This window comes from Heloderma suspectum, chromosome 3 (assembly GCF_057233095.1).
Source record: "Heloderma suspectum isolate Gila_16-S chromosome 3, 16-S_ref, whole genome shotgun sequence".
Classification (NCBI taxonomy): domain Eukaryota; kingdom Metazoa; phylum Chordata; class Lepidosauria; order Squamata; family Helodermatidae; genus Heloderma; species Heloderma suspectum.
In genome coordinates, this window is record NC_139460.1 from 5,567,333 (window position 1) to 5,595,283 (window position 27,951).

Below are 27,951 nucleotides of genomic sequence, written 5' to 3' on the forward strand. Positions count from 1 at the left end.
TCGGGGCAACAGAAAGAATCCCACGCTCCCCCCGCAATCCAGGCACTGGGGAGCTGGAGCCAGGCAAGGGTGGGGGAGGCGAAAGAGATCGGGCCATGGGCCGAGCTCCACGGGACAAGTCTTGCGCCAACTGGTCAGAGTCGGAAACCAAGCCGGGTAGATGAGAAGGATACAGAAGACGCCATGGTGGCCTCGGGTGCAGTTTTATTTACAACAGGAGTTGGTGCTGGAGGACCGTCGGATTATTAACAAGCGGGAAAAACACTGCCGAGGGAGAGAAGGGGAAAAAAGCGGGGGAGAGATTTTTTTCAGTCCACAGAAGTCTTTTTCAGCAGTGTTACAGGGGAGAGCAGGCAGCCGCTGGACGTGCCAGGCGGGGTTCGGCTCACCAGCAAAGTCACTGGCTGACAAAGGAGCCGTCGGCTACAGAGCACGGCTTGCCAAGTCGTGGCTTATGGTTCACATGTAGCAGCCCGGCAAGAATTGCTCAGTAGCTGTGCCAAGGCTTTCCCAGCCACCTGGGCCGTGCCCTGCTATGGAAGCTCCAAGGATCCTGTCTTTCAGGAGACTGTAAACAAGGTCAGGGGGGGTGGAACGGGGGTGGAAGGGGGAAGGAAGGGAAAGAGTTTACCCAGGATTGGGGGGGGGGGCAGAACCTCAGGCCAGGGGATCAAATCCAGCCTGTCCAAATTTCCCAGGTGGCCATGTCCCCCTGGACCCTTTTCCCCAACCACCAACTGTTTGGGAGTGTCCCAGCTTTTGTGCAGATTTTTCCCCACTCTTGAAGGTTGAAATGCCTCTCTAAGGCTCAGTTAATGGCAGGAAGAGCTTTCAGCAAAGATGTGCTGGTAGTTTGGGTATTTCTGCTATTTTTTGACCCGCCCCCTATTGCTGTTGGCCTCATCCACCACTGGGATGCAGCCCCCGAGATTCTCTCCAAACCAGAATTTGGCCCCTGGGGAATTTGGTTCTGCATCCCAGACAGCTGAAGAGGTGGCTCAGCAAGACATACGCAGCAGCTCAGGCTGCACATGGCTGTGGGACAGAGAGAGATGGAAGCCCCCGCATCTCCCATGGATCTGGGCCTCTCTGCCTCTGGCCACCCTTATTATCCCTACTGCCCCCCCATCCCAGTGATGTACAAAGTTACTGAGGGTTCCCCTCACCTGGAGAGGGGACCACCAAGGGGTTGTATCCAATTGTGTGGTTCCGCCAGCAGGAGGGAGCCTCTGGCAGAACTGATTTCTCCCCCCCCCCCCCCCGCACAGCCCCTCAAATCTGCTTGCTGGACAGGCAGAGAGCCAGGGAGCTAGTGGGCCGTGGTGTCTCCTGCTCCCCCTTCCTCACCACCACCGTTGTCGGGGCCAGAGAGGCAGATGAAGAAGCAGTGATGAGGTGGAGGAGGAGGAGCAGCAGCAATTCCGGGGGACTCGCGTGAATGGCTCCCTGCTGGGATACGGGCCCTCAGCAGGTGCCCAACCGTGCCTGCTCTTGACACCAGCCCAGAAACGTCTGATCACACGAGATTGGATCCAACCCCAGGCCTGTTCCCCAAGAAGCCTCACCACTGGAATCCACCGATGGGTTCTGTAAACCTGTGACGGATCAAGAAAGTTGCAACTGCTTCAGCAACCTGGAAGAGAAAGAAAAGTCGCCGGAGGTTAAAGGGAGACACCCCCCCGTCCTCAGGCACACACACACACACACAGCCCTGAGAATTTCCTGCTTCACCTCTGACTAGGACAGCCTTTCCCAACCTGGTGTCCGCTAGAGACTCCAACTCCCATCCTTTTAAATGGCCATGCTGGCTGGGAACGATGGGAGTTGTGGTCCAGCACATCTGGAGAGCATCAGGGTGGGGGAGGCCAGCCCACAGCATGTTCCCCCATGTTTGGGAACATGACCTTCAGCATTTCCTTCTCCCAGTAACTCTTCTGTTAGTGAAATGTACATTAAGCTGGTTAAACAGAAGCAACCGTTCACATGAATGTGGCTGAGGTCACCTCTGCACCATCCCAACACGCGAATCCCACTTTTGTGACTCCCCCACAAAGAGGGCTCCACCACGACTCACTTTGTCTGGGGCGTCCTCGTGGACTGCGTGGCCACACTGCGGAAGGACTTGCATCTGGAATTTCCCTGCAGGTGGAAGGGAGAGGGCAGGCCGTGACCCCCCAGGATCCTTTGCTCTAACTTTTTGCTGGACTCCGCAGCTCACAGAGGCCTGGCGGGCAGCATGCGGGGCTATGGGTACTCTGCACACAGGGAGGGGCAAAGCCTGCAAAGAAACCCAACGGCTGCCACCCATACCGATTATGCAATTTGGGGAAATTTGAATCATTTATCTGATTTTATGCTGGCTTTGTCAAGGCCCACCCACAAAACAAAACTGAAGAACTAAAAAGCTAAAACAAAAAAGGACTAAAAAACTTAAGAGGTCTTCACCTGGTGCCGAAAAGACCACAACCCCAGTGCCGGGCGAGCCTCTCTGGCAAGGGCATTCCACAGCTGGCGTGCCACCTGGAAAAGGCCCTCTTTTGAGTAGCCACCCACCTCATTTGGTGGGGGCACCCACAGGAGGGCCTCTGAGGGTGATCTTAGAGTCCGGGATGATATATATAAAAGATGACAAGGTACTCAGGAAGCTGAACTCTGCAGCCATTACACATCAGGCAACTTTTCTACACTTCTGCAGAATCACAGCACACACCCGCCTACAATTTAAAGACCGTTAGCAAATAAGCCAAATGCTCATCAGCTGGAGGTCATTATTAAATTTATTAAACGCTGAAAGGCCCGGTAGCAATTACAACTGTTTGGGCCTTGTGTTATATTCCTCTTCAGGCAACACCAAAGATCATCACAGAAACCCACTGCAGCCCAGAATGTTAACATGTTTTACCTTGCATCTGGCCAATGGTAAGATCTTTATCCAGTCTGTCGACACCTAAAACAATGATTGTGGGGAGGGGGGAGAGGAAGGACAAGAAGGGGCAGATGGGGGAAAAACATGTTAGTCTCCGTTTCTTAACCTGCTGGGCATCCTGGAAGAGGCTAGGAGGGGGCAGGGGACAAGCATCAAGAACTTACTGGAATTACTATTGTAATAAATACGGAGGACAACAGAGGGACAGAATTGTCAGGGCCCAGATGTTTCTTCTCTGTCCCTCAACTTAATGACGAGCTCCAAATTAGAATAGATGTGCCGGTTTATACAAAAAGTCAGGAAAATCAAATGGGGGACCATCAAGCACATGGCATGAAATCCAGGAGATGCTCTACCATGTCAAACCCACCCTCCCGCTCCCCACTAGAGAAAATCCAGCACCACCAGCGGATGGGTTCTGCCTCGCCTTTCCCCGGCATACTAAGATCATACGCAGCGCCAGGCTGGATCAGACCAAGGGCACATCTAGTCCAGCATTCTGTTTGCACAGTGGCCAAACAGAGGCAGGACATAAGTGCAACTGCACTCTCCTGCTAGCGTTCCCCAGCAACCGGTATCGAAAGACACGATGTAGCCATTATAGTCCAAGATCTGCTACAGACACCCCCCCCCCCCCCAATGGAGATGTACAGAGAATCCTGAAGTTCCTGTGTTTCAGACCAATATAGAAGCATTTAGCCTGGCCAGACATGCCTTTTCTGTTGCATGAATGCTGAAGCTGCCATTTTCCAAGATGGCCAACATGCAAATGGGGATACACAATAATTCATGAATATAGGGCAAAACATAGGGCTTTCCCCCCTATGGGTGGAAGAACTATTACTGGTCACTATTGCCCGCATTACGGTCTAAGAATTCCGGACTAGGAGCAGAAAGACCTGGGTTCAAATCCCTGCTCAGATACAGATCTCTTTGAGTGCCCTTTGGCCAGTCCCCTGCTCTTAGCTTAACCCAGGGATGGGGAACCTCCAGGTGGCCAGCTTCTCCCCCAGGCTGTCTCCTTTCCCCCAGGCAGGGAAAATCTCTTAGCTCCAATTGGAAATGAGAGATTTTCCCTACGCTCTTCACCCCTGTGCTTCTTCTAGCTCTATAACAGCCTTCCCCAACTGGGCGCCCCCCAGAGGTTTTGGACTATAACTCCCCTCAGCCGTAGCCAGTATGGCCAATGGTCAAGAATGCTGGGAATTGAATCCAGAACACCCGGAGAGCACCAGTTTGGGGAAGGCTGCTCTGCAACATCCACTATTACTCTACATGCTGGAGTGTAAAGAACAACAACTCCGGGAGTGTGCGCAACTCCCCACTTCCAGCCTGATGTGGTCAAGTCCAAGGAAAATGCCCTAACTTGATTTTGCTAACTGCATACATTGGCCCCATGTCCCCTCACCCCAGGCCCTTATGGGTGCGTTAAGCTTTTAAGTGGCTACCAGGCGCTACAATCCACCCCCTTTGGTTCCAGTTTATCTGAACACAGATTGGGAGTTTGCTTTCAGGAAGAGCCTAGCTCAGCGGTCAAGCCCCTGTGTTGCATGGAGAAGTCCCAGGTTCCGTCCCCGTCATCTCCAGTTTAAAAGAAAGAGCCAGGGAGCAGGTGATGGGGAAAAGCGGTCTTTGCCAGACGCCCTCCAGAGCTGCTGCCAAGGCCAAGTAGACAAATATCAGACCAGGTGGGACAAAATAGTCTATCCTGGCCTGGCAGCACCCTGTGCTTTCCAAGGGCTTCATCAGAAACACAGAGGACCCGTCAGTATGAAAAGATTTTAGTACACTGACGTAGCCAAGGGCTTTCAAAGGGCTCTGCAATTATGAAACGGCTTTTAAGGGAAATAACACAAGCTGCTGGAGGGGGCAAGGTGGGAATTAAAAGTGTGGAATTTTGTAAGGATTATAGACTTGGCAGCAGCTCTGAGGTCTCAGGCAGAAGAGTGTCTTTTAGGTGGATGTGCTGAGGATTCAGCCTGGCATTTTCCACATGGAACGTGTTTGTACAGGTGGCACTGGGAACCGTACTGTATGCGGCACGGCCCAATGGCTAGTGTGTTGTGCTTTGGCCAAGATCCTTCCCCAGCCTGGTGCCCTCCAGATGCTTTGGACTTCAACTCCCAATAGCCTCAGTCAGCGTGGCCAATGGTAAGGAATGCTGGGAGCTGTAGTCCAAAACATCTGGAGGGTACCAGGTTGGGGAAGGCTGGCCCAACCTACCTCACAAGCCTGCTTGGAGGGCAGAGGGTGAGGGAAGGAAGCTGGAACCAAGTATACCCCACCAGCTCCTGGGAGTAAGGGTGGGATAATGATGCAATAAGCACTATGGAGCCGAAGTGTATTATTCCACTGTCAGCTGATGTGACATTTAAAGTTTTCTGCTTCAAGATTCAGAGAGGAGAGCCATTCAGGATTGGGGGTCCTAGCCATATGTTGTAGCTCAGTACAAGCTATGCCGGATCAACAGTACAGAAACTGGCTGTGCCGATGACCCTCCAAGGGTGGACCCACACAACCAAAATAAAAAAAGGAACAGCTGCTCCAACTGAACCCCCACATGTTTCAATACACGTTTTATCATGGGAAAAACTCGGGAAGAAGTAAGGGAGAGGGAATCCTCCAGAAAAGTCTCTACGAGTTTTTCCCTTGATAAAGACCTGTGCTGAAATGCACTGGGAATTCAGTTGGTGCAGCTGTTCCTTTTTTTTATTTTGGTTTCCAGCCTTACAGCTGTTTATTCTGATCCCAATTGGTACTGAACCCACATAACCCCTTTCCTCTCACCAAAAAGGTGACTGCTACCCAGTTTCAGAAATCGATCTGTAAAACTCCATTCCCACTCGACACAGGCAAGCAGGGCAACCGGACCCAAACAGCAGCTGAGACAAGCTCCCTCCTGCAAGGAGAAAGAAAAAGAAACCCACGTACCGGCCAAAAGCAAGAGTTTGGGAACGGGGCAATTGAGGAAGAGGTTGGACAGGCCCCGAAACCAGCCATCCCAGTACTTCTCCGTCTTCGCCAGTTCAATCCGCCACGTGTACGCCGCTTCTTTCTTAGTCTGCGAGGGGACAAAAAAGATTCCTGTTTCGACAGCTGCAACACAAAAGAGCCACCGAAAAGCATCATCATTGGGATGCCGCGGTCACAAGCATGTACAGAAATACTGGGCTGGATCCCAGGAAACAGAAGAGGGGAAGAGCCTTGGGGGAAAAAAGTGCAGAATTCACGAAGTTATTTTTTTATGGCACAAAGCCTCAACATGAACTGACTACATTTCTCAGAGTGTCATGAAGCGCACACACACACACACACGCCCACAAAGCTCCTTTGTATTAAACATAATTTAGGGCGCAATCTGACGCATGTTTAAGACAGAAAAATGTCCTACAACTCCCAGCATCCCCCAGCCAACCATGCTGGCTGGGGGATGCTGGGAGTTGCAGGACATTTTTCTGTCTAAATGTGCATAGGATCACACCCTTATTAAAAAATATAATGCTCATTCAGGGCACATTTTTAGCCAATCAGGAAGGTGTTGAAACAATCTAACAAAAAGATAACCAACTGAGGACTGCAGACGAGTTCAAATGCACTGGAACGAGGCTGTGTCCAAGCAGCAACCTTGTGCAAGGACGAGATCCATCATGGGGGATATAAATTTCCTCCAGTATCAGAGGCAGTATGCCTCTGAAGGGTGCTATTGTCCTCCTGTCCTGCTTGTGGGCTTCCGCTGGAGCAGCTGTGTGGCCACGGTGTGAACAGAATGCTGGACTGGATGGACCCCCGGTCTGATCCAGCATCAGAGCTCTTCTGATGTTCTTATCTTAATACGAGCTTGTGTTTGGTTCTGCATGAAAGGTGCAGACATTAGAGAGATACACAGACCACTCACACACTCAACCACAATGAAAACTATGGACGTCAGGAACGTAATACGCTTCTCAGCAAAGGCTCCTCACCTCCGCATCATCATCTTTCTTCCTTTTGTTCACAGACTCTCCATTTTCATCTTCTTCCTCCTCCTCTTCCTCCTCCTCTATAATGCCCTCTACTATGGCTTTGGGGCTCGCGGCTCCTTCACACCTGTATAAAATGTTAAAAAACTGATTCCTTTCCCATTTCAGATGTTCTACATCGGTCTTAATGGTCATGGGCTACGTGAGACTTGACAGGGAAAATAAAAAAAAATAGCATGTTCCATAGCAGCCGTAAGGGACTGTTTAGCCGCAGGGGCCTGTTTGCTCTTCAGTGCACCCCCCCAGGGGCCAGAGGATGTCAGGGGCTGTACCCTCCTCCCAATCATAGGGTAGTTTCTCCATGCAGAGTTTCTCTGCTTGGAGAAAAATGCAGTCCCTCTTAGCAGTAGAGAAAGGCAGCCTCCCTCTGTTGCTGGGAGAGAAAACCTCAACCGCTATCTCTGATCAGAGATAAGAGCGGGGTTTCCTCTCTCTGTGCCAGAGGAAGCTGGCCTTTCCCTACTGCTGGCAGAGGGGGAAGGGCCTCTCCAACCTCCACAGGCCAGATTAGGCCTGGAGGCCAGCGGTTTCCCATCCGTTATTTAGAAATGGACTACAGTACTTGACACAACTCTCTGAACTTTTTCGTTTCAGCATCACCGTGGTAGAAGGCATTTCTTTATTCCTCACCTTCGCTCCTCACTCAGGATGACACAACAGAAATTAAGGAGCAAGACACAATTTAAAAATACAGGCTTGGATCCTGAGAACCACAGCGCAGGTCCACCCAAACGGGATTTTCGTGCCACCCCTTGCTGTTAAAAGCCATGAAACCCATGAAAAGCCATTCCGCCTGACTGCCGGGATTGGGCCCACATTGCTAAGTCGCAAAGCGAAGCCCAGATCGTCACTTCCAATGAGAACACAACGGCCATGATGGGCTGTCCTCCCTCCCTCCCTCCCTCCCTTCCTTCACATCCATGTGCAGAACCAGAAGAGCGGGGTGCTGCGAGGCAGGCTTAGAAGACAAAACCTACTGTTTGACTTGGCCAACCATGGAAACTCTGGCAGATTCAAGGTTTCGTATCTGTCCACTTTTCACACTGGGGAGCGAGAAAGAGAGAGACAGAGTTATTTACTGGTTTCTCCTTTTGAGCAGAATTCAGCAGTAGTTATTTAGGACATTTATGTCCCATCTTTCTGCCATCATAGAACTCAAAAGGGCTTACAAGTAGTCTTCCATCTAAACACTGACAAGAACCCAGATCTGTTTAGCTTCAGCACAGTGGATGCCACCATAGAACCACAGCAAATGCAGTCTCTGGTACACAAAGTTGCTGGTTACCTCCACTCAATGGCATTCTCAAGTGATTTGAATGTCTTGGGGCGACTCCGAAGGAAATTCTGCATGCTGTTCAGTGCATCCATGGCTGTACCTATAAAAAAAAAGGAAGGAGGGTCTGGCATTAAGCAAACCAGCCTGTCCCAAAAGTCCTCTTCAAGTAGAGGGTGTAGAAATCTGCACAGCCATGATGGAGATAAAAGTCAAGGGTGTGAATACACAACTTTGCTCACTTCAATCTTTGACTATTTTTTTTAACCAAGAAGTTCCTCATCCTCATGATTGGGAAGAAAAATATCATCCTATGAACAACGCTTTAGCTTCAGGTGGAAGACAAAGTGGAGCTGAGTAGCCATTTCTAGTGACCCCAATCTACACGTCTGGTCTGTGGGCTGGTTCACACATAACGACAACCCAGAGTATGAATTGAGTATGAGTTGTCGTTGAATCATGGGTTATATGTGAACCTTGCACTACTGTTTAACTATGGATGTTAACCATGAACAACCCAGAGTTCACAATCCAACAACAAACTATAGGTTCTCTTCCTGGTTTGTTTGTGGTTAACCCATAGTTAAACCATACTGCAAGGTTTGCACATAACAACTAACAATTCAACAACAACCCATGATTCAACCCATACTCTGGGTTGTCATTACATGAAACCCAGCTCTTGCATCCTGTCCTATTGCAAATATACTCAAATATTTGCCCTGGATTAACTAAGAGCAGCATGCACAGAACTGCACCAGTTTTACTTGCAATTTTGGCAGAACCCCAAATCCCTACCTACCACCAGGTGCTCAAAAGAGGGATTGGATATTTACCCTGAGCTGGAAGTGATGGGGAAGTGTGCTAGACTATAGCAGTTCATAAGCGTTCAAAAGTGATTTGGAACATGGGTTACCCACAGCAGGTTCAGGTAAAGAAATTACAGAATATTGTAAAACAGAATTTTATTAAGACTCATAGCCTTCAGTGATCAACTTTGACACTGATGTAGGAGGGTTGCAAGTGCACCGAATTGGTTTTAAATGGGTGCTGGAGCTCCAGTGCAGGTAAAAAGAGAGCACAAAGTAACAGCTAAGCAACTACCCAGGCTCATCTCGAAAACTGCTCAGATATGAACTGCACGAGGCTAATGAAAAACAGGCCATTTAGGCTGCTATTACATTTGTCCACTGATCTTCTTTATGGCTTTGATTGACTTTTTATGGCTGTTATGTTTTTTATGATAGTTTCCTATTGTAGGATATTAAAAATTTTGCCTCACGAGCCAATGCGAGTGCCTCTTTCAGGTCTGCAAGGCAGGACATGCATCTTGAGAGAAAAGCATTCATCCAATTTGTGAGCCGCCCATCCCAGAAAGTCATAACACTTCTAGTTAGCATGATTTAAAAACACCTTCCTAGGGACACATGGCCAGAATGTCACAGGACAACTTTCCCCAACCTGGCGCTCTGTGGATGTGTTGGACTACAACCCCTATCATCCCCTGCCAGAATGGCCCTGTTGGCTGAGGATGATGAGGGTCGTAGTCTAACACATCTGCCAGGTTGGGGAAGGCTGGAGAAAGAGAAAAGAAAATGAGTCGACTGCCAAGTGACATTGAGACTTACCTTCCACTACATCAATCATGCACAGACCCAACAAACTGGGTACCAGATTGGATGCCGCCGTGTGCACTGCAATGGCGCCCCCCATGCTGTGCCCAATCAACATAATGGGCGGGGAGAGGTCTCCATACATCACTTCTACCACGTTTCCGACATCTCTACAAACAAAAGGCACTCAAGTTGGTCGATTCCTCCTATATCTTTACATATACAAGTCAATACATGTATTGTATAATTTCTCCTGTGTTGCATCTTTTATTCTGCATATTTACTGCTTTGAACAGTTCATTCCTCTTCTGGGAGTCTGAAGGCCCCTGCCCTGGAAGTCACATTCGGCACCACCTCTCCCCACTCAGCTCCTGAGATTCTGCAAGATGCCGCCTAGGCACACGTACAGAGTTCCCAGAATGCTCTTCCCACGAGGCCTCCCTGGTGTCCATTCCGATCTCATTTCAGTGCTAGCAAATATCCTTTTATTCTGCCAGGTCCTTTAACTGTGAATTTTAATACCTGATTATTGGATTTAGGCTGCTTTCATCTGCTGCTTTTACATTTTATGATTTTTCTGTACAAGTTGTATGTATACACACATGGCATTTTGGAATCATAACAATCATTGTTATGAGCCAACCTGGGGAAAAGCTTTTGCAAGGGTGGAGCATAAATATATAAAAATCCAGACAAATAAATCTTCCTGGCCTTAAGGATAGGCACTTACTATCTCCTTCCACCCCCGTGCAAGAGTCGTGATGCTCAGGAAGGTGGACTTTGCACTTGACCATCTTTTATCTGGGGCAGAACTTCAAGTATTGCCCAGTCTCTGGAACTGGGGTGTTTGGATAAAGCCTATAGCAATTTGTTTGTTCAGTCGTTAAGTCATGTCCAACTCTTCGTGACCCCATGGACCATAGCACGCCAGGCCTTCCTGTCCTATAGCAATTACCAGTGGCCATTTCTGCAAATCTCCCATTCATAGCCACTGGGGGGGGGGGGGGGAGCCTTTGCATAGGAGATCCCCACAAGATCTCAGCACATGCGCACACATTGCGAACTGCTGGGGATGGCAAAGCGGATCCGAGAGGAGAAGTGAGCAGGTTGCACAGATGGCCTCCCCGGAAAGAGTCCAATATCTCTGCCTACGTGAAGGACTCGGTCACCTTCACACCTCAACTGTGCCAAGCTGGAGACTCCAGCTGTAAATTGTGGACAAAAGGAAGTAGTTTTAGGGGCAGACAACTGCCTTCCTAAGAGGTTGAGACAAGGCGGGCTGAGCACCCCAGAGCAAGGCCCTCCAGCTTAAAGTCTCCAAGTCCTGTACAGCACACAGACAGAGCCGACGCAGCAGATCCACAAATGCACAGTGAGTCATATGCAGCCTTCGCCCACAGGCGAAGAAATAGCAGGGCGGGAGATCTCTGTCAGAATAAGTGAAGGGGGCTCAGCCACAACCCAGAAAGCCCATTTAGGCAGATAGAAGCATTTCAAGAAACATGCCGGGGTTACTCACTCAGTTTCACACACGTGCGCACACACTCAGGCCCCAAAGCACCTAACACTGCCTCAGAGGTCACTCTAAAAGTTTCCCCAAATTTATCTGGGACAAGGGGCTTTCCTCAGAAGTGCCACTGCATGTCAGAACCCTCCACGTGGTGTGTGTTTTTGTGGTAGCTGGGCAGCAAATTAGTTAGATGAACTTCAGTTCTAATAAAGGGGAGGAGAAGCCTCCAGAACACACACTCCCACAAAGATGCTTAAATACACAAATGCATGCATTTGAGAGGTTTCCATAAAAGAAGAGAAACCACTTTACAATGGCATAGCCAGGAGGCTAAGGGTGGGAGCTGCAAAGAGCCCCGGCCAAGTCTCACTTGAGTCAAAAGTTCACAAGGCAGGCAAGTTTCTGTTTTCTCAGATTCAGCCCCACATCTCTACTATGGGGATAACTCCTCTAAGGGTGCAATCCTATGCATGTTTAGACAGAAAACATCCTACATCTCCCAGGATTCTCCAGCCAGCAGTGCTGGCTGGGGAATGCTGGGAGATGTAGGACTTTTTTTCTGTCTAAACATGCATTGGATTTTGCCCTAACCTGTACAGGACTGTGGTTAAGGATTCTGGGATTATGTATGCAAAACATTTGGGATTCTTGACACAGGCTCTACAAATGCTACTATTACCAACCCTATGACTAGCGAGATGCCCAGCAGGAACGTGGATGCAAACATGGCCTAGAGACCACCCTGAACAGTTTGTTTTTGTTTGCCCCTCACCTTGGAAAACATATCCCTGCCTCTCCAAATGACTACTCTGTTTCTAGACAGTAGCTGGGTTGGTTGTGGGTTCCCTCAGCTTGCTCACGCCCACCAGCCTTTTGCTTCCAGAGCATTTAAGCAGAGCATTTTCCTCCTTTCCTTAGGGGCAAACAAGTTGGTTGCTATTCATGCAAATCGTTCTGAGATGAGAGCGAGGACTGGACTAAGGGCTTCCCATGTCACAAAAACACTTCCTACAGCACAGGAAAGCAGCGGTACTTCCATATACAGTTTTTTGTGGGGAGGGGCTCTCATCCATCACACACTACTGCAGCAATCTACCTCCACCCCCTTCCCAGCCTCCAGCTGAGTCTCTCCACCAGATACAAATGCACCGAAAAGGGCATTAACAGTCATCACAGAGAGAGAAATGGGTTTGGGTGTGGGGAGAGACCCTGCAGTCCATGAAGCCTTGGTCCCAAGTAGCCCAACAGGTGGAAGAAAAGACAGTTCAGTCTTTGTTGTAAAGCCACATAACATATGCTCATATACTGAGCCCATCAGGGCAAATTCTCACCTTGACACAAGCACAGCAGGTTCTGACCAGCCAAAGATACAGCATCAAGAACCCGACCCTTAAACACATCAAGTAATGACAGGAGCCTATTCACACAAGTGACAAACTAATCCTTAGCATGCCCAATTACAGTTGGCTGCAAAGGAGACATCTGAACCCTCTAATCTCCCATGGCTAGATCAGTTTTCAGCATACAAAGGAAGCTGTAACAAAGTGATCCAACAACTGCTTTACCACACAGGCAGCTCTAACATTTGGAGGGCTTAAGGACCAGTTCAGGGTCACCTGACTCACCCCTCAAACCTCATCGAAATCTAGTGGATTGAGGACTGAGTTGCGTATAAGAGGCTTACTTGTTGGAAAGACCAAGCACAACAAAGCAAGTATTGTGGAGGGACATACTTGGACATTGTTTCTGCAGAGAGATCTTCAGGATTCCTCACTTTCGTCTCACCTGCAAAGAAAAGCAGATCCAATCGCACAAATGTAGAACAATAATTGGCACGCAAACCCACACCAGGACTTCTCAGGCAGCCTGAAATGTATGGCTACACCCCCCACCCCCCGCAGGATATTCCTCAACTAAGGGCACAATCCTATGCTTGTTTAGACAGAAGAAAGTCCTACAACTCCCAGCATTCCCCAGCCAGCATAGCTCTACATAGAGTTCAAGGACATCCTTCTGTCTAAACGTGCATAGGATTGCACCCTAATACTGGGAAAGGCTGCACCAGTGCTTTGGAGCAGAATGAAAGCTGCAATACCCATGGCCCACCCTGCCCCGTATCATCTATACTGCCTTGGACTGGATCTCCTGCGCCCCAGCGAAAGATCACTGCCCTGGCTGTGACCGGCCATGGAAACTGATGTGACCTGAGCACTGTGATCCATGCCTTGGCCATCTCCAGACAGAATGATGGCACTCAATGAGGGGCTGGTCCAAACTCTCCAGGAAGACTCCTAAAGAGGTCTCGGGAGGGTATGAGACACCTTTGCTGAGAGCTCCACATCGGTTACTAAGGGGTTTCCAGGCCCAATCCAAAGTGCTGGTTTTGATCTGTAAACCCCTAAATCGGGGATGGGGACCATGTGCCCCTCCAGATGTTGCTGGCCTGTAACTCCAATGACCCCTCACCACTGGCTATGCTGGGCTAGGGCTGATGGGAGTCGCAGTCCAATGACATCTGGAGGGCCACACATTGCCTACTCCTTCCCTGGATGGTCTGTTCAGCCTGGCGTTGCCCAGGGCAGAGGGAGGGTTTCCTTCTGCATGCCCCCCCCCACACACACGCTTAGAAATCTCTGTGAAGCAGTGCTCCAGGCGCTGCCACCTTCAGAGATAAGGAGCAGGGGAAGCAGCCTTAGACTGAGTCGCACTATGTGTTCATCTAGCCTCGCACTGGCTACTCTGGTCTGGCAGCAAGGACTCTGCCACTGAGCTGTGGTTCCTCCCCGTAAAGCAGGGGTGCAGAACTTCTTTCAGCCTGAAGGCCGAATTGCATTTCAGAGAAGTTCTCGGGGGATGCAGTCCAGGTGTGGGCGGGGCCAAAGGCAAAAGGGATAGGGACAATACACCAGCATATTTTAGCTCAACGCTCTTACGGCTGGTGACTTAGGAAACGCATTGCCACTTTTTAGACTGGGGAAAAAGCTGCCCCAAAGTGGGAAACCACCAATTGGTGGCTGGGAGAAAAGGAAGCGTGGCTATCTGGAGAAGCTCAGAAGGCCAGATTACAAACCCAGGCAGGCTGGATTGGGACCCTGGGCTTGAGGTTCTGCACCCCTGCAGTAAAGGCTTCTGATGGTAAGAAGCACGACCTTCTCCCACAGAGGCATCCTGTAAAGCAGCTTTCCCCAACTTGGTTCCCTTCAGACATGGTGAGTATAACTCCCATCATCCCCAGCCAGCATGGCCATTGCTGGGAAAGGCAGCTGTAGAGAATACTTGCTTCACCCTTAGAACCTTCCTGCTTAGGAAGGCATTTGGCCAACTGAGCGGTTGCTGGGACTTGCTTTACTGCTCTCCATGCAGATTTAATGCGTGCTTCTTTTATTGAATTTTGAATGCATTTTGACTTGCTGTGTCTCAGACACCACAAAGGGCCTGTGATTGAAGAGCAGGGGAAAAATATTTGTAGAACAAAATAATTTAGCCACAGTAGGTGGGGTCAGACACCTTGACATGGTGTCTTTTAATGAATCCTTCCGAGAGAACCGTGGGCAGTATCCAACAGTGTCACTCCACAAACTCAAATAGTGCAGTGGAGCTCCACTGAATCTTTCTGTTGCGCAAGCGGTTGCCCATTACGTGCGCACAACCGGCTGTGCAAGCAGAATCCACTACAGTGTATTTTGATTTTATACTGTAGTTTTAAACTTTTAAAGTTTTAGATTATGTTTTATCATGCTGTATTTTATGGTTCTAATTGCTGTGAACCACCCAGAGGGCTTCAGCTATTGGGCGGTACAGAAAGGTAATAACCCGCTTGCGCAAATGTAACTTTAGTTGGATTCTCTTGCGCATAGTTCAGAACCTAGTTTCCACTAGCACAACATCATTTGTGCCAGTGGAATGAATCAGTTGGATACTGCCCTGTGATTTATATTTAAGATCAACAGGGATGAGAGTGGGGGTGGAGGGGGGAGATGTCTCCAGCAACAGAAAATACTTGTTTAAAAACCCCACTTACCATGCCCTCTCAGATCCAGAGCCACGATCCTGCACTGAACCCGGTTAATGATAGCAGACTGCAAAAAAGGACAAAAACACACCATTTGTCAAGTCTCTCTCTCTCTCTCTCTCTCTCTCTCACTCACTCACTCACTCTCACCCACCCACCCACCCAGGGGAGGGGGAAGAGGCTACCATTCAGAGCGCACTTTGGTCCTCTTGATCAGCTGAAAGCAAAAGGGCTCAAGCAAAAGGCAGGAAGCTTAGAGCCGAATAGGCTGTAAGGAATATGAATGAAGTAAGAGAAGAGGGCAGAACAGTACCAGGACTGGGAGGAAGCCAAGTCCCTTGGAGGGCGTTCAGAGCCTTTCAAGGGTCGGGGGGCGGGGGCATGGCGAAGAAGAATGTCATGGGCTCTTAAAAAAAGAAAAATGAGGTGGAATGTGGGTTACTTTGTCCCAGTTTCAGATACCAGGAAAACTGAATTCTGCAACCTATGCATTTCTCCCCATATTTGGCATAACATGGCAACTTTTACTACTGGGCTTATTTTCCCTTCTAGCTCCAGGGAGCTATAAAAGGGCAGCCAAGCACTGCTTCCAGGCTGCTGGAAGGCCTATGCTGGAAGGCCAATGCCGTCCACCCCCATCTCCTCCACCTTCTGAGATTTCAGCAGACTTTGCCCAGAGCATCTAACAAGCATTTCTTCATGAGCAGAGGGGCTAGAAACTTTGGGGAAAGAAAATCAAAAGGAGGTTCTTCAGAATTTAATTCCATAGCCAAGAAACACCACACTCTGTAGGGGATTTTGTGCTCCTCTATGGAACTGCAGTACACCCACAGGCCTGGTGTTAAGGTATTAGCATGCAGCACTACAGGAGAGCATGGGGCTGGAATAAGAAGAGCATGGTGTATGTCAGTCTTCATCAACGTGGTGCCCTCCAGGCTGAAGAATACCCATCATCCCCAAAAGGCGCAGGGTTGGGGAAGGCCAACCTAAGTGGTGACAAAGTCAAGAGTGTGGTCACCAGGTATTGGGGCTGCATCAGTGACCTGTAAAAGACAAGACTGAAAAGTCTGGATCCGGACTCTGATCTGAAAATTGCCCATTTATTTGGAAGATCAATATACTGCTTTTCAACATAAAAGTGCTCAAAGCTGCTTACACAGTAAAAAAAAAAAAAGGTGGTCTCCAAACATGTTTCAGTAGTTTATTTATTATATTTATATCCCGCCTTTCCTCCAAGAAACTCAAAGTGGCGTACATGATCCTCACCCTCTCCAGTTTATCCTCACAACAACCCTGTGAGGTAGGTTAGGCTGAGAGTCAGTGACTGGGTCAAAGTCACCCGGTGAGCTTCACCCAGATCTCCCGAGTCCCAGTCCAATACTCTAACCATTCCATCCCTTCTTTCAGTACTCCTTCAACCTTGCAAAATTCAAACCCCTTTCAATTCTTGGCATTAACAGCATGTAGAAGGCAGGACAACTTCTGCAGTGCACGATTCTCATTACATTTAAACATAGTACAGCGAAGACATCACTTTGAGGACAGACTTGGAGCTTCTTATGCACAGAAATGGTATGTCTGTGTGTGTATATTGGGGGGGAGGGATGTGCTAATGCAGGGTGAGTAACTTATGGCCCTCCAGATTTTTGGCTTACAACTCCCATCAGCCCTAGCCAGCATAGCCAATGGTGAGGGATTATAGGGGCTATAGGCCAAAACATCTGGAACATGTTGCCCACCCCTATGCTAATGGCGCCAAACATTCACAAGCTCCTAAATTGGCATCTTGTTCTCAGTTGGGCAGAAAAATACAGGACATGTTGAACAGCTCCAATCCAGTTCTTTCTGAAAAAAGGGAATTTTATAGCTCCGCTGATATATTCTCTCTCTCTGTCACACACACACACACACACACACACTCTCACACTCACTCACAATGAGGTTTTGAAAAGAAACACACTGCTGAAAATAAGATCATGCTTCATTATTTGTTCCCACCACCTAACAACATTTGCATAATGACGTTATTTTCGGCATCGCAGTGATTAAGTGGCATTTATGCTGAAAGGCGACTTTAAAAATAGGCCTTTTGTTCCAGGACCATCACCCGGGTAGCAAAAACAAGCTTTTCCAGCAGCGATGGGGAATACCTGCGTAAGGGCTCCAAAACAGAAGAACATCCAAGAAGTTACTGACAGAGAATGGCTGTTTTGACAGCTAAGGCTGCAATTGTGGAAGCAGTTATGATTTTAAAACTTTAACGTGCTCAGGTGCAAGGCACTCGACATTGCTGGTGGAAACGACATACCTGGAGCGACTCATGACTGCTCAATAAGCAAACGGGAGCATAAGGATTTCAGCAACCCCTGTTCCTTTCAGGGTTTGCTGCTGGGGGGTGGGGGGTGGCCATAGGAACATGACCAAGGAGGCAATGAGAACCAGGTGAATGGAATCTACGCAAGACATTTACAGTACAATCCTACATGTGTCTACCCAGAAAGACGTCCCATTGAGTTGAATGGGGCTTATTCCCAGGTAAGTGGGTACAGAATTGCAGCCTTAACCATTATGAGCAGCCCTGCTGGGTCAGTCCCAAAGTCCACCCTGTCCAGCATGCCATTTCCGGCAGTGGTCAAACAGCTGCCTTCTGAGCAGCTCACAAAAGTGGGACACGAAGACAGCAGGGACTTCTAATTCGTAAAATGTAGGTGGCGATGAGAATACATACCATGGTGCTTCAATTAGTCAGACCATTTGGCTCAGCCTTTCCCACCTGGGTGCCTTCCAAACATGTTGGACTAGAATTCCTGCCATCCCTGCTGTGGAGGCTGGGAGTTGTAGTCCAACACATCTGGAGGGCGCCGGGTTCGGCTAGCCAGAGGCCACCTTACTCTGACAGGCAGCAACTTCCCAAGTTCTTTCCCAGTCCTGCCACCAGATATCCTTCTAACCCATGGGTGGGCAACACCTGGAGTTCTGGAGGCCACCGCTGCCCCCAACATTATTTTCAAATCAAATTTAAAAAATTAAAAACTGCCATTTTGCAACTGAATTGGGCAGCAAACCACTCTGTATTGCTCAAACCAACAAATTTAGTTGTTTGCGAATTGGTTTATTTTCAAAATGGATCTCCTGGTGCAGTGGTCAGTGCTGGCCACCCCTGTTGTAACTGGAGATGCTGATGGGGACCGTCTGTCGTCAGCAGGCAGCTCAGCATTGCCCTGCCCCGTGCGCTTCCACCGTGGGGCCAGCGCTGGCGGCGACTGCATGGGCAAGTCACTCAACACACTTTGACATCATGACGTATTTCTTGGCAGTGATCAAGCCAAATGCGGATATCCTTCCAAATGAGGTTTTCCATATCTGATTGGCTTCCATCACTGAGAATGCAACTAGATTTACAACACTGGAAAAGGCAGTCCCTGCTATTCTGTCCCCTGGGTAAAACCTCTGGCCCATGCCCTGCTTCTCTTCTCCTCCCTGGTCTTCCATCGACTCACCTTGGTCCCCTCCCATCTATCCAGCGCTTTGTTGCCATAACCACTTATCAGTTTTGCTGCTCTAATCACACGCGCCCCTCCTGAAATCCCGCGCTGGCTCCGACTGCTCCTGGATCCAGCACAACCTCTGCTTCCTCATCTTCAAAGCCCTCCGTGGCCTTACCGCGCATACACAGACCTGTATCTCTCCACTGTATCACTATCCCAGTACACCCTTGCCTGTGACTGTTGCCCTCCCAGCTCCTCCTCCATCCAAACGACTCTGCCCTTTCTCTCTTGCTGCCATGTCGGCTTGGAACAGCCTCCCAGAACACCCGCATGACCCTGGCTCTCTCCCTTCCGTGAAGCCTTTGGCACAGCCTCCTTGTCCCCATGCCCTGCTGTAGCTGAGCCTGCTACAAAGGCTGAGCTCACGCAACTGCGTGTGTCTTCCCCCTTTGACCCCCGCCTCCACTCCCCTCTCCATCCTCTGTGGTTTGCCATGTGTCACCTTTTAGATTATAAGCCCATTGGGGCAGGGCCTGTCCTCTAACACTCTGTGAAGCACCCTGCGCGCTGATGGAGGTATACTGGGATGGGAAACACACAGCCCGCAGGTTGCACGTAGCCCCCCGGTGGAGTTTTGCAGCCCCCACCAGGTCTCTTGCCTCCGTGTCACGGTCCCCGTTTGGCAGGCTGGGAGGAGTGCAACCGCGCTGGGAGACAAGGCGCGCCCTCCCCGTTTCCCAGCAGAATCACTGAGAACGCAGCTGCAGTGGGAGGGGCACAGCCCCCAGCAGGCTCCAGGAGTCCAATGCAGCCCCCAACCCTCTATTATTGCCCCGCCTGGCTCCACGTAACAGCAGCAGCAGCGACAACAGAAAAAGCATGCTGTCAGCAGCTCACTTACAGTGAATACAGCCCAGGAGAGAGCAGAATGGCCTCCACCGTGTAGGAGGAGCAGGACGGGGCCCTCAGAGCCACTCCTGTAAATTCGAAAAGTGTATGAACAGTTAAGGGCGTCGTAACCTTCACCACACAAGTCGCTTGAGCTCAGACGCAAATTGCAGTCCTGCAAAAAGCATGTGCTCTACCACTGAGCCAGGACCCAGCCCCCCGCCCTTCACAGCATGAGACGCGCCAGAGCTCCCAGAGCTAATCTTTCCCAGCCAAGCCTCCATTCACAGTCCCTCAGTTTCACCTTATTCGTTCACATGTTTTAAAATCTTAAATGTATATCCCGCTTTATCTTCAAGAAGAAACCAAAGTGGCTAACGAGAAGCGATCCAAAAAGTACTAAAAAAACCCCAGTAAAGACAGCAGCCAGCTAAAAAAAAGCTGAGAGGAACAGATCGAGACAGCCATACGTTGGCACAGGAGAGAGGGATCGTCTCAGCAGGTGAAAAGGCTTGCTTGAACAGCACAGCCTTTGCTACTGCTGGAAGGCCAGTAGAGAGAGTGCCAGTTGGGAGAGGGAACTCCAAACCCTGGGACGGGCCCCCTTTCACGTTCCCATGAAACACATCTGTGGTTCTGGAGGGATGCAGAGGACAGACTCTCTTGCAGATCTCAACACACAGGGAGTTTCAGAGTGGAGAAGACTAAGAACTAAGAAGAGCCGTGAGGCTGAATCAGCCCAAGGGTCCAGCTAGCCCAGCATTCTGTTCACACAGCAGCCAACCAGCTGCCCCAGTGAGAAGCCCACAAGCAGGACATGAGTGCAACAGCGCGCGCGCACACCCATGCTCCCCAGCAACTGGTGTACAGAGGCATACTACCTTTGATACTGCAAGGAGCACATAGCCATCAGGACTAGTAGCCATTGATAGCCTTCTCCTCCAGGAATTTGTCTAACCCCCTTTTAAAGCCATCCAAACTGGTGGACGTCACTACCTCCTGTGGTAGCGAATCCCATAGTTTAACTGTGCGCTGTGTGAAGAAGGACTTCCTTTTATCTGTCCTGAATCTCCGACCAATCAGTTTCATGGAATGACCTCTTTGGGTTCTAGTATTATGACATGGGGAGCAAAATGTCCTTACATGTGAAAAGCCTTTTTCATTGTAATCATTTCTGCAGCACTTCTAATGCAGAGTACAATTTACAATGCCCATCCTTTCATCCGTGTGTTAGCATCGTTAAAAGAAATAAGTCTGCAAGTCTGTATCCCACATGAACAGGAATATCTGACTGCAAGGAAACACAGACATTTCCCTTCTAAAAACAAGCCAGCGCCTATAGTATCCGGCCTCCAAATCTTTATTTTTGTAAAAACGTGTGTGGGGGGGAGAGTTTCATCTGCATGACCCCTTAAGAAAGGCACTACCAGTCAGGGGGGACAACAGCGGCAGAGAATACACTGACTTGAGAGAATCCTAAACACAGCCCTACAAATTCACTGTATTATGAGCCCCATTGCAGGAATGATTAAACAAAAGATGCGAAAAAGGATATATCCTTGCCAGAGTCGCTCTCAACCACCACGTCCTCCATAGATTCAAAGTACTGGCTCCATGGGACTGGGGAATAGTCGCGCTTCCTCCCAGGCCTGAAAAGCAAGAGTTCATTCTTAAATGTTTTATCTGTCTTAGTACAAAATTAAGAATAAACAGCTTTTGGTGCACACAAGAGAGCTCCTTTAAACAGGGTAGAATAGCAGCCTTGTGCTTGTCAGAGGCAAAAAAACAACGGGGAAGAAAGTTAGGGACGCCCCTCCCATTACAGGTTTTGTACCCCTGTGGAGTGCCTACTGTGAAGTATACCAGGCTCCATCCCTGTATACCTTTTGCCAACAAGTCAAAGCACGGCCTTTTTTTTTTTACCCAGGAAAGCTTTTAACATTTGTACTGTTGGGAGGGCTGAGTCAAGCTTGATTTTAAGTGGGCCCTTCATTTCCGCTGGTTTTAAATTGCTGCTGGTTTTCAAATGGTGTTCTGCTGTTAACAGACATGATTTAATCCTTTGTTTTCGCATGGCAAATTGCAGAGCGGTAGTTGTGTTAGATTGCTGGGGCAAAGTGACACTCTCGTGGCAACGGTTTTATTGTGGCAGAAACTTCTGTGGGCCAGAGCCCACGTTGTCTCATACATGAAAGCTGAACCCTCCGTAGATCTGTTCTTAAGACACCACCAAGACTCTGTTGTTTTACTGTACTGAACTTTACCGTTCATATATGCCTTGTGTGAATGTCACTGAGAAGACGTGCTCAACTTGCCGAAGAAACAGAACCACTGGCTGCTGTTACACAGAAAATGGTCCTTAAAACCCACCTTGGGGCCAACATGTGTTTCTACAAATGCACCGATTACTTAAAGTGACATTATAAAAGACCTGGCCTATTCACAAAGTCTTGGGGTCTTCCACAAACAACAAATCTATTTTCTAAATGCTTTGCTCTTCTAAAATTCTCTTTATTTAGGCTTGACACTAAATGCTCACCCAATTCTTTGGAAGGAACATAGGCTCAGGTTTCGGCAAAGCTCAGCACAAAGAATTCTGAGCTGGAGACAAAATGCCAAGCATGCCTCCTGGAATGCCCTTGGAGCCCTAACGCTGCCAGGATGGTATACTTAAGGCAGCCTCGCCCAACCTGGCACCCTCCAGATTTTTTTAGGACCACAACTCCCATCAGCCTCAACCAGCATGGCAAATGGACTATAGCTCCCAGCATTTCTGACCAAAACATCTGGAGAGCAAAGGCTGGGGAAGGCCACCTTAAGGTATTGCCTCTTCCCCAACAGTTCTACAAATAACTTGCTTTGTCCAAAATGTCAACCCCAAGTACTTGGAGTCAAGCACATTTCGCTTTTGCAAAGCATCCTTTCCCCATGCTAACAAATCAACTTTATTTAGAAGAATAAGGATTTTAAATTTATTTATTTATTTATTTATATTATTATTGCAGCATCCACATACATCATCACGGTGATCCTTCACAGTGGTGTAGTACCAGCACTCTTTTATTAGCAGGAACACTGACGTCATCTGCCACCCCCCTCAGATTTCCCGTTTCCCTCAGAGCTTAGCTGCACAATAGTTGCAGAGAACTGAATTTTCCCAGCAGTGATATATTGTTCGTTGTTGTGGTCCTGACTGGGCAATGAAAACGCATCAGCTTTACCGAAGACCTGTTCCTAACAGATGAAAGCTCCTAAAACTCGTTGATGCTATGGATCAACTCGTTGATGCTACTGGCTGCAGGTTTGGCTTCTCCTTGGGGGTGTGGTTATGGGACTGTCATGATGAGTCCCTGCACTTCAAACTTTGCCTCTACAGTAGTGATTCTTAAAATAGCCCTGAAAGGTAGGGCAGTTATTACCCTTATATTTCAAATAAACAGCTGATGCCGAAAGGAAGAGGTTTGCCTAAGCCACCTAGAGAGTTTGTGGCCAAGATGACATTTGAACCAGCAGCCACACAGACTGCCACTCCTTCTCTTAGCTACTCCAGCTCCTTATTCCACCATTAACATCGCTCATTCTTGGTTACCCTTTGACAATAGGCCCACAAAACACTCACCACCTTCTTGGCATCACATTGGGTTGTATCCAATATCAGTCTCACTTAATTCCCATTCATTTCAATGAGTCTACTCTAAGTAGGATGAACATTGGATACAAACCATTGTATCCAGTGAATAAGCAGTGGGCTCCTAGGAGAGAGGCAACACATCAAACGGAGATGACCCCACTGTACGAGGGACTAAAGGCAGAAGACACCAATGAACACATTTCTAGACAGCAAAAAAACACAGATCCAGTCTCAAACAGATGCTGCACATTACTAGACAAACAGTTAACACAGAGTGCTGTACCCCAAAGTTCATTCCAGTGCTTGAATCAGACAACAGAAATAATAACAGATGGCAGCACAAAAGTCCCAAGGTCGTCCCGGGATTGAACCCATGGAAGCTTAAAGCTGTGTGCTACGATTTCACTACATTTACCCAAGGGTGAGGAATTTGTGGCCCTCCAGTTGTGGCCTGTGGCTATGTTGGCTGGGGCTAATGCAAGCTGGAGTCTGATACCATCTGGAGGGCCACAGGGTGCCCACCCTGCACTAGCCACACACCTCAAAGCGAGCGCCTCTCCTAAGCAGAGGGGTGGGCAGCATACATCTGGGCGGGGAGGGTGGGGAATGATAGGAGTTGTAGCCCAACACCTCTGGAGGGCACCAGGTTGGGAGAAAGCTGAGCTATAGGAGCGCTAAGATTCTTCACACCTCAGGGCGAGATCCCTTCTTCTCAGAGCCAGATATTTGCAAGTCTCATCTAAAACAGCCATGAAACTAGCTGTGCTGCTTGCCTAATTTTTCTCCACACAGCATCAAATGAACACGTTGGACAAGGGAGTCATGCCTCAAGCAGTAGTTTTACGACACAAGCAGAAGCCCTGGATAATTAGTGCTGAGTGCAGCCCCACCCTTGAAGACGCTGCTTACTCGGCCAGACGAGAGGCACTCGGGGGAACGTACAGGAAGCTGGACTACCGGTCAGACGGCAGCCATTTCCAACCTGGTACCCTCCAGAAGTGTTAGACTACAACTCCTATCATCCTACAGGTGCTGTAGGACTGGCAGGAGCTAACCAAGATCTTGGATGGAGATGTCCCCTGAGATCTTAGCTGGAGACACCAGGGATTGAAATGGGGACCTTCTGCCCGTGAAGCATGTGGTCTAGTGCAGAGCTACAGCCCCTCCCTGAGAGATCCCCACCCCACCCTGCCTCTCCTGTGCTCACATCTCCATGCATAGCATGTTTCCTTCAGGGCTCCCATTCGCAAATCACCCTCCAGGCACTCATTGCGCTCCTCTCCGTAAACTACCAGACGCCCACCTCCTTGCCAAGTTTTTTCCATGAGGAAAGGGGGTGCAGCTCCACGTCCCTTCTTCTTCAAAGTGACACACGTCATCCCTTCAGACGTGCCTCCAACCAGCCTGCATCCATTGCCCTGGCAAAATCTCATCCCTGCTCCCATTGTACTGTGTGTGACTGTGTGTCTCTCTCTTTCTCATTCACATACAAGTGCACACACACCCTGTTGTGCTTTAGATGCCATACATCATATTGTTCTGCCCCCACCCCTTTTCCTGGCATATCCTATTCTTCACCCACTTTGACCCGGCAGGAAGGATCCCTTGGCTTATGCCTTTCAAAGTACGGCTGGGAAAATAAGTCCCTGTGGCAGAGGCAAGCCTCAACTTGAACTCCCTCCTGGGTGGCCTTCAGCAAGGGACTCTCTTTGCAATAGAGGGAGAGCAACATTTATAGAGTGCTTTAGCGCATTCAAAGCACCTCACAGAAATTAGCTCAGTAAATCTTACAAGCCACCCAAAGAGGGAGTGCAGGGCCTTTTTGGTGTTGGCATCAATCCTAAGGAATGGAGACTCACCAATTGAGACTTCAGCTGAAGCGTCTTGCCAAAATCTGGTTGTTTAGGAAAGCTTTCGGCTGAAAAAAGTATCTCTCTTCATTAGGAACATGTTCAGCCGGTTCCCTTTCTCTGGGCCTTCCCTTTAGCTTTTTTATGAGTTGCTGTTTTAGTTGATTTATGAAATTTTGGGAGTGGTTTTTACGACGTTGATATTTTCTTATGATCATTTAACACATTTTGTAGGTTTGGTTTTATTGTATGTGTTTTTATTGTCATGAGCCAGTTTTGAGTTTCGGGGGGGGGGGGGAGTTATACGTACTTTTAAAAATCAGTAAACATAAATATGACAGGTTACAGTTATTTCTTTCTCTCAGCATTTCCATCTACAGTAAGGGAACACAATACTGACCTACCTTGCCTGGCAGGATTGGTGTAAGCATATAACACAGCCTTCCCCAACCCGGTGCCCTCCAGATGTGCTGGAATACAGTTCCCAGCACCACCACCACGCTGGCCATGGAGTCCAGCACATTCGGAGGGTGCCCGCTGGGGAAGGCTTGTATAACAGGATGATGACATATGGAAGACGCTTCGAACACGACCATCCTTCGAAAGCAGCCCCCTCCCCACATAAACACAGACCATGTGACACAGTTTCCCTCCATTCATTCCCCTACCTGATAGAACCCCCCTTACACACACCCTAACCAAGGTGGCCCCCACCTCTACCCCCCCGTTAGAACCCACCCACAAGCGCGCGTACAAACGTAATTCCCCACCCGAGGGGGGGCAACTCCAAAGCAATGACGGCATCAGAGGAGCCCCCCCATTTCCACGGTGGGCAACCTGACCCCCCCAGCCCAGACACCCCCCTGCCATCCAGCCCCCCCTTCTCCATTCAAGCCCCCCCCCGGAGACCCCTTGGGCGCCGCCCACCCCCTCCGGATGACGTCATCCCTCCTCGCCCCCTCCGCGTGACGTCATCCCCTCCCCCCTTCCCCCCCCTTTCCTACCCCATGCGCATCTTGGGCGGGGCCTGGCCGCTGCCCCCCGCGGGGCCCGGAGGGCGAGGGGGCAGGCGGCCCAGCTGCAGCTGCTTCTCCAGGGCAGACATGGCGAGGAAACACGGGCCGGGAGAAGGGGGCGAGGAAGGGGCGGGGCGAGGAAGGGGCGGGGCGGGGCGAGCGAGTCCCGCCCTCCTCGCAGAGGGAGCCGCCGGCCTGCCGCTCCCAGCAGCCACTGCGCGCTCGCCGGAAAAGGCTCGGCGCCCGCCCCGCGGCACCACGGGAAATGGAGTTCTCCGTTGGAGCGAAAGGGGCGAAGGAAGGCACCGAACGAGCTACCTCTTTGACGCAGACAGGAAACGCTCGAAGAGCACCATGGGAAATGGAGGCCTCTTCAACTCCCGCCTACGCGAAGGGATTTGAGCCACGGCTGAGGCGAGCGGCCGCGGTGCCATAGAGATAGGAAAAGTGCAGAGTTACACTAGGCGTTTCCCCGCCTGGCGCCCTCCCGATGTGTTGGTCTCCGGGAGACGCTGGGAGTTGTAGCCCAACACAGCGGGAGGACACCAGGTTGGGGAAGGCCGCGGTAGGCGCTATCCCGCGGTTTCCCGACTTCATTCTCAAGACGCGGTGTGAGAGGGAGCGTGAAGCCCAGCACGTCTGCACGCGAGCGAAGGGGGCTCGGTGCAGTGACTTGGCGGGTCTGCATTCCGCTGAGCGCGGGCTGGTGGGTGGGGTGGGGTGGGGTGGGGTGGGGTGGGGAGGGGAGCGGAGCGGAGCGGAGCTACGCAGGTCGCAACGTGCGGCGCGGTCCCGTGCACGCCGGCGCAGGAGTGAGCGCCCGGGGGCAGAGGCCCGCCGCGATTATCCCTGTCCCGGGACGCTGACAGCTGCACCCTGGGAACGCAGGCGAGCCGCCCTCCGCAACCTGGTGCCCCAAAGCGGCGACGTCAGTTCCCATCAGCCCCAGCCAGCATGGCAGATGGTCGGGAGTGCTGGGAGCTGTAGTCCAAAAATCCGGAGGGTGCCGGGCTGAGGAAGGCTGCAGCAGGGAGAGAAGGGGTGGGGCGAGCGTGAAGCAAAGGGGGAAAGCCGGGTGGGAAGGCGCGGCGCCTGGCCGCAGGAGGCCCCAGGCTCGGCCCCTGGCAGGGCTGCGACAGGCCGCCCGCCTTTCTCCAGCGGGCCTGGGCAGCCGCCGCCAGGCGAAGGGGCTCGATGGGATCCGACTTGGCGTTTCTGTGCTCGGCAGCTCCATGACACGTGTGCCCTTCAACGGCGTGTTCCGTGCCATCAGGTGCCCCCAGATGTGTTGGGACTACCACTCCCAGCATCCCCAGTTGCCATGATCTACATTACAGGGTTCAGACGCTGCTCTCCCCACCCCCACCCCCATGGGAATAATAACGTTGGACGACATTTGCATTTGAACATAAGAAGAGCCCCGCTGGATCAGACCAAGGGTCCGTCCCGTCCGGCATTCTGTTCACACGGTGGCCAGCCAGCTGTCCACTGGGAACCCACCAGCACGTCATCTGCCTCAGATTTCCCGGTTCCCTCGGAGCTTAGCTGCTTAGACATGAGCACGACAGCGCCCTCCCACCCATGTTCCCCAGCAACTGGCGTACATAGGCTCACTGTCTCTGATACTGGTACTGGAAGTAGCACAGAGCCATCAGGACTAGCAGCCATTGACAGCCTTTTCCTCCAGGATTTTGCCCAACCCCCTTTAAAAGCCATCCAAACTGA

General features: G+C 50.2%; 1 protein-coding gene across 5 annotated transcripts; it reads right to left on the reverse strand.

Moving 5' to 3' along the window:
- Positions 1-186: 186 nt before the first annotated feature.
- Positions 187-27,915, reverse strand: PPME1 (protein phosphatase methylesterase 1). Of its 5 annotated transcripts, none has more exons than XM_084842360.1 (15): positions 27,831-27,915; positions 21,284-21,378; positions 19,743-19,834; positions 15,363-15,420; positions 13,075-13,126; positions 9,847-10,001; positions 8,231-8,321; positions 7,923-7,988; positions 6,889-7,012; positions 5,858-5,987; positions 2,903-2,947; positions 2,446-2,520; positions 2,075-2,139; positions 1,566-1,633; positions 187-264 (listed from the first exon to the last, which is right to left on the reverse strand). In XM_084842360.1, coding segments are annotated over exons 1-15 (1,137 nt in total). In that variant the 5' UTR covers positions 27,833-27,915; the 3' UTR covers positions 187-245. The 5 variants fall into 5 exon arrangements, 4 of the variants coding, with proteins under 4 accessions (XP_084698486.1, XP_084698483.1, XP_084698485.1 ...); XM_084842357.1 differs by lacking the exon at positions 27,831-27,915 and adding an exon at positions 26,215-26,344 and having other exon boundaries at positions 19,743-19,835; positions 21,285-21,378; XR_014788926.1 differs by lacking the exons at positions 2,446-2,520; positions 27,831-27,915 and adding an exon at positions 26,215-26,344 and having other exon boundaries at positions 2,075-2,278; positions 19,743-19,835; positions 21,285-21,378.
- Positions 27,916-27,951: the final 36 nt, after the last annotated feature.

Coding starts and splice junctions, on each gene's coding strand:
- PPME1 (XM_084842357.1), bottom strand. CDS start 26,315: ATGTCTGCCCTGGAGAAGCAGCTGCAGCTGGGCCGCCTGCCCCCTCGC. Junction 5,988..6,888: donor AGAAAGATGATGATGCGGAG/GTGAGGAGCCTT, acceptor GTCCCCTCGCAG/ACTAAGAAAGAAGCGGCGTA. Junction 2,140..2,445: donor TGTGGTCTTTTCGGCACCAG/GTGAAGACCTCT, acceptor TTCCACCTGCAG/GGAAATTCCAGATGCAAGTC.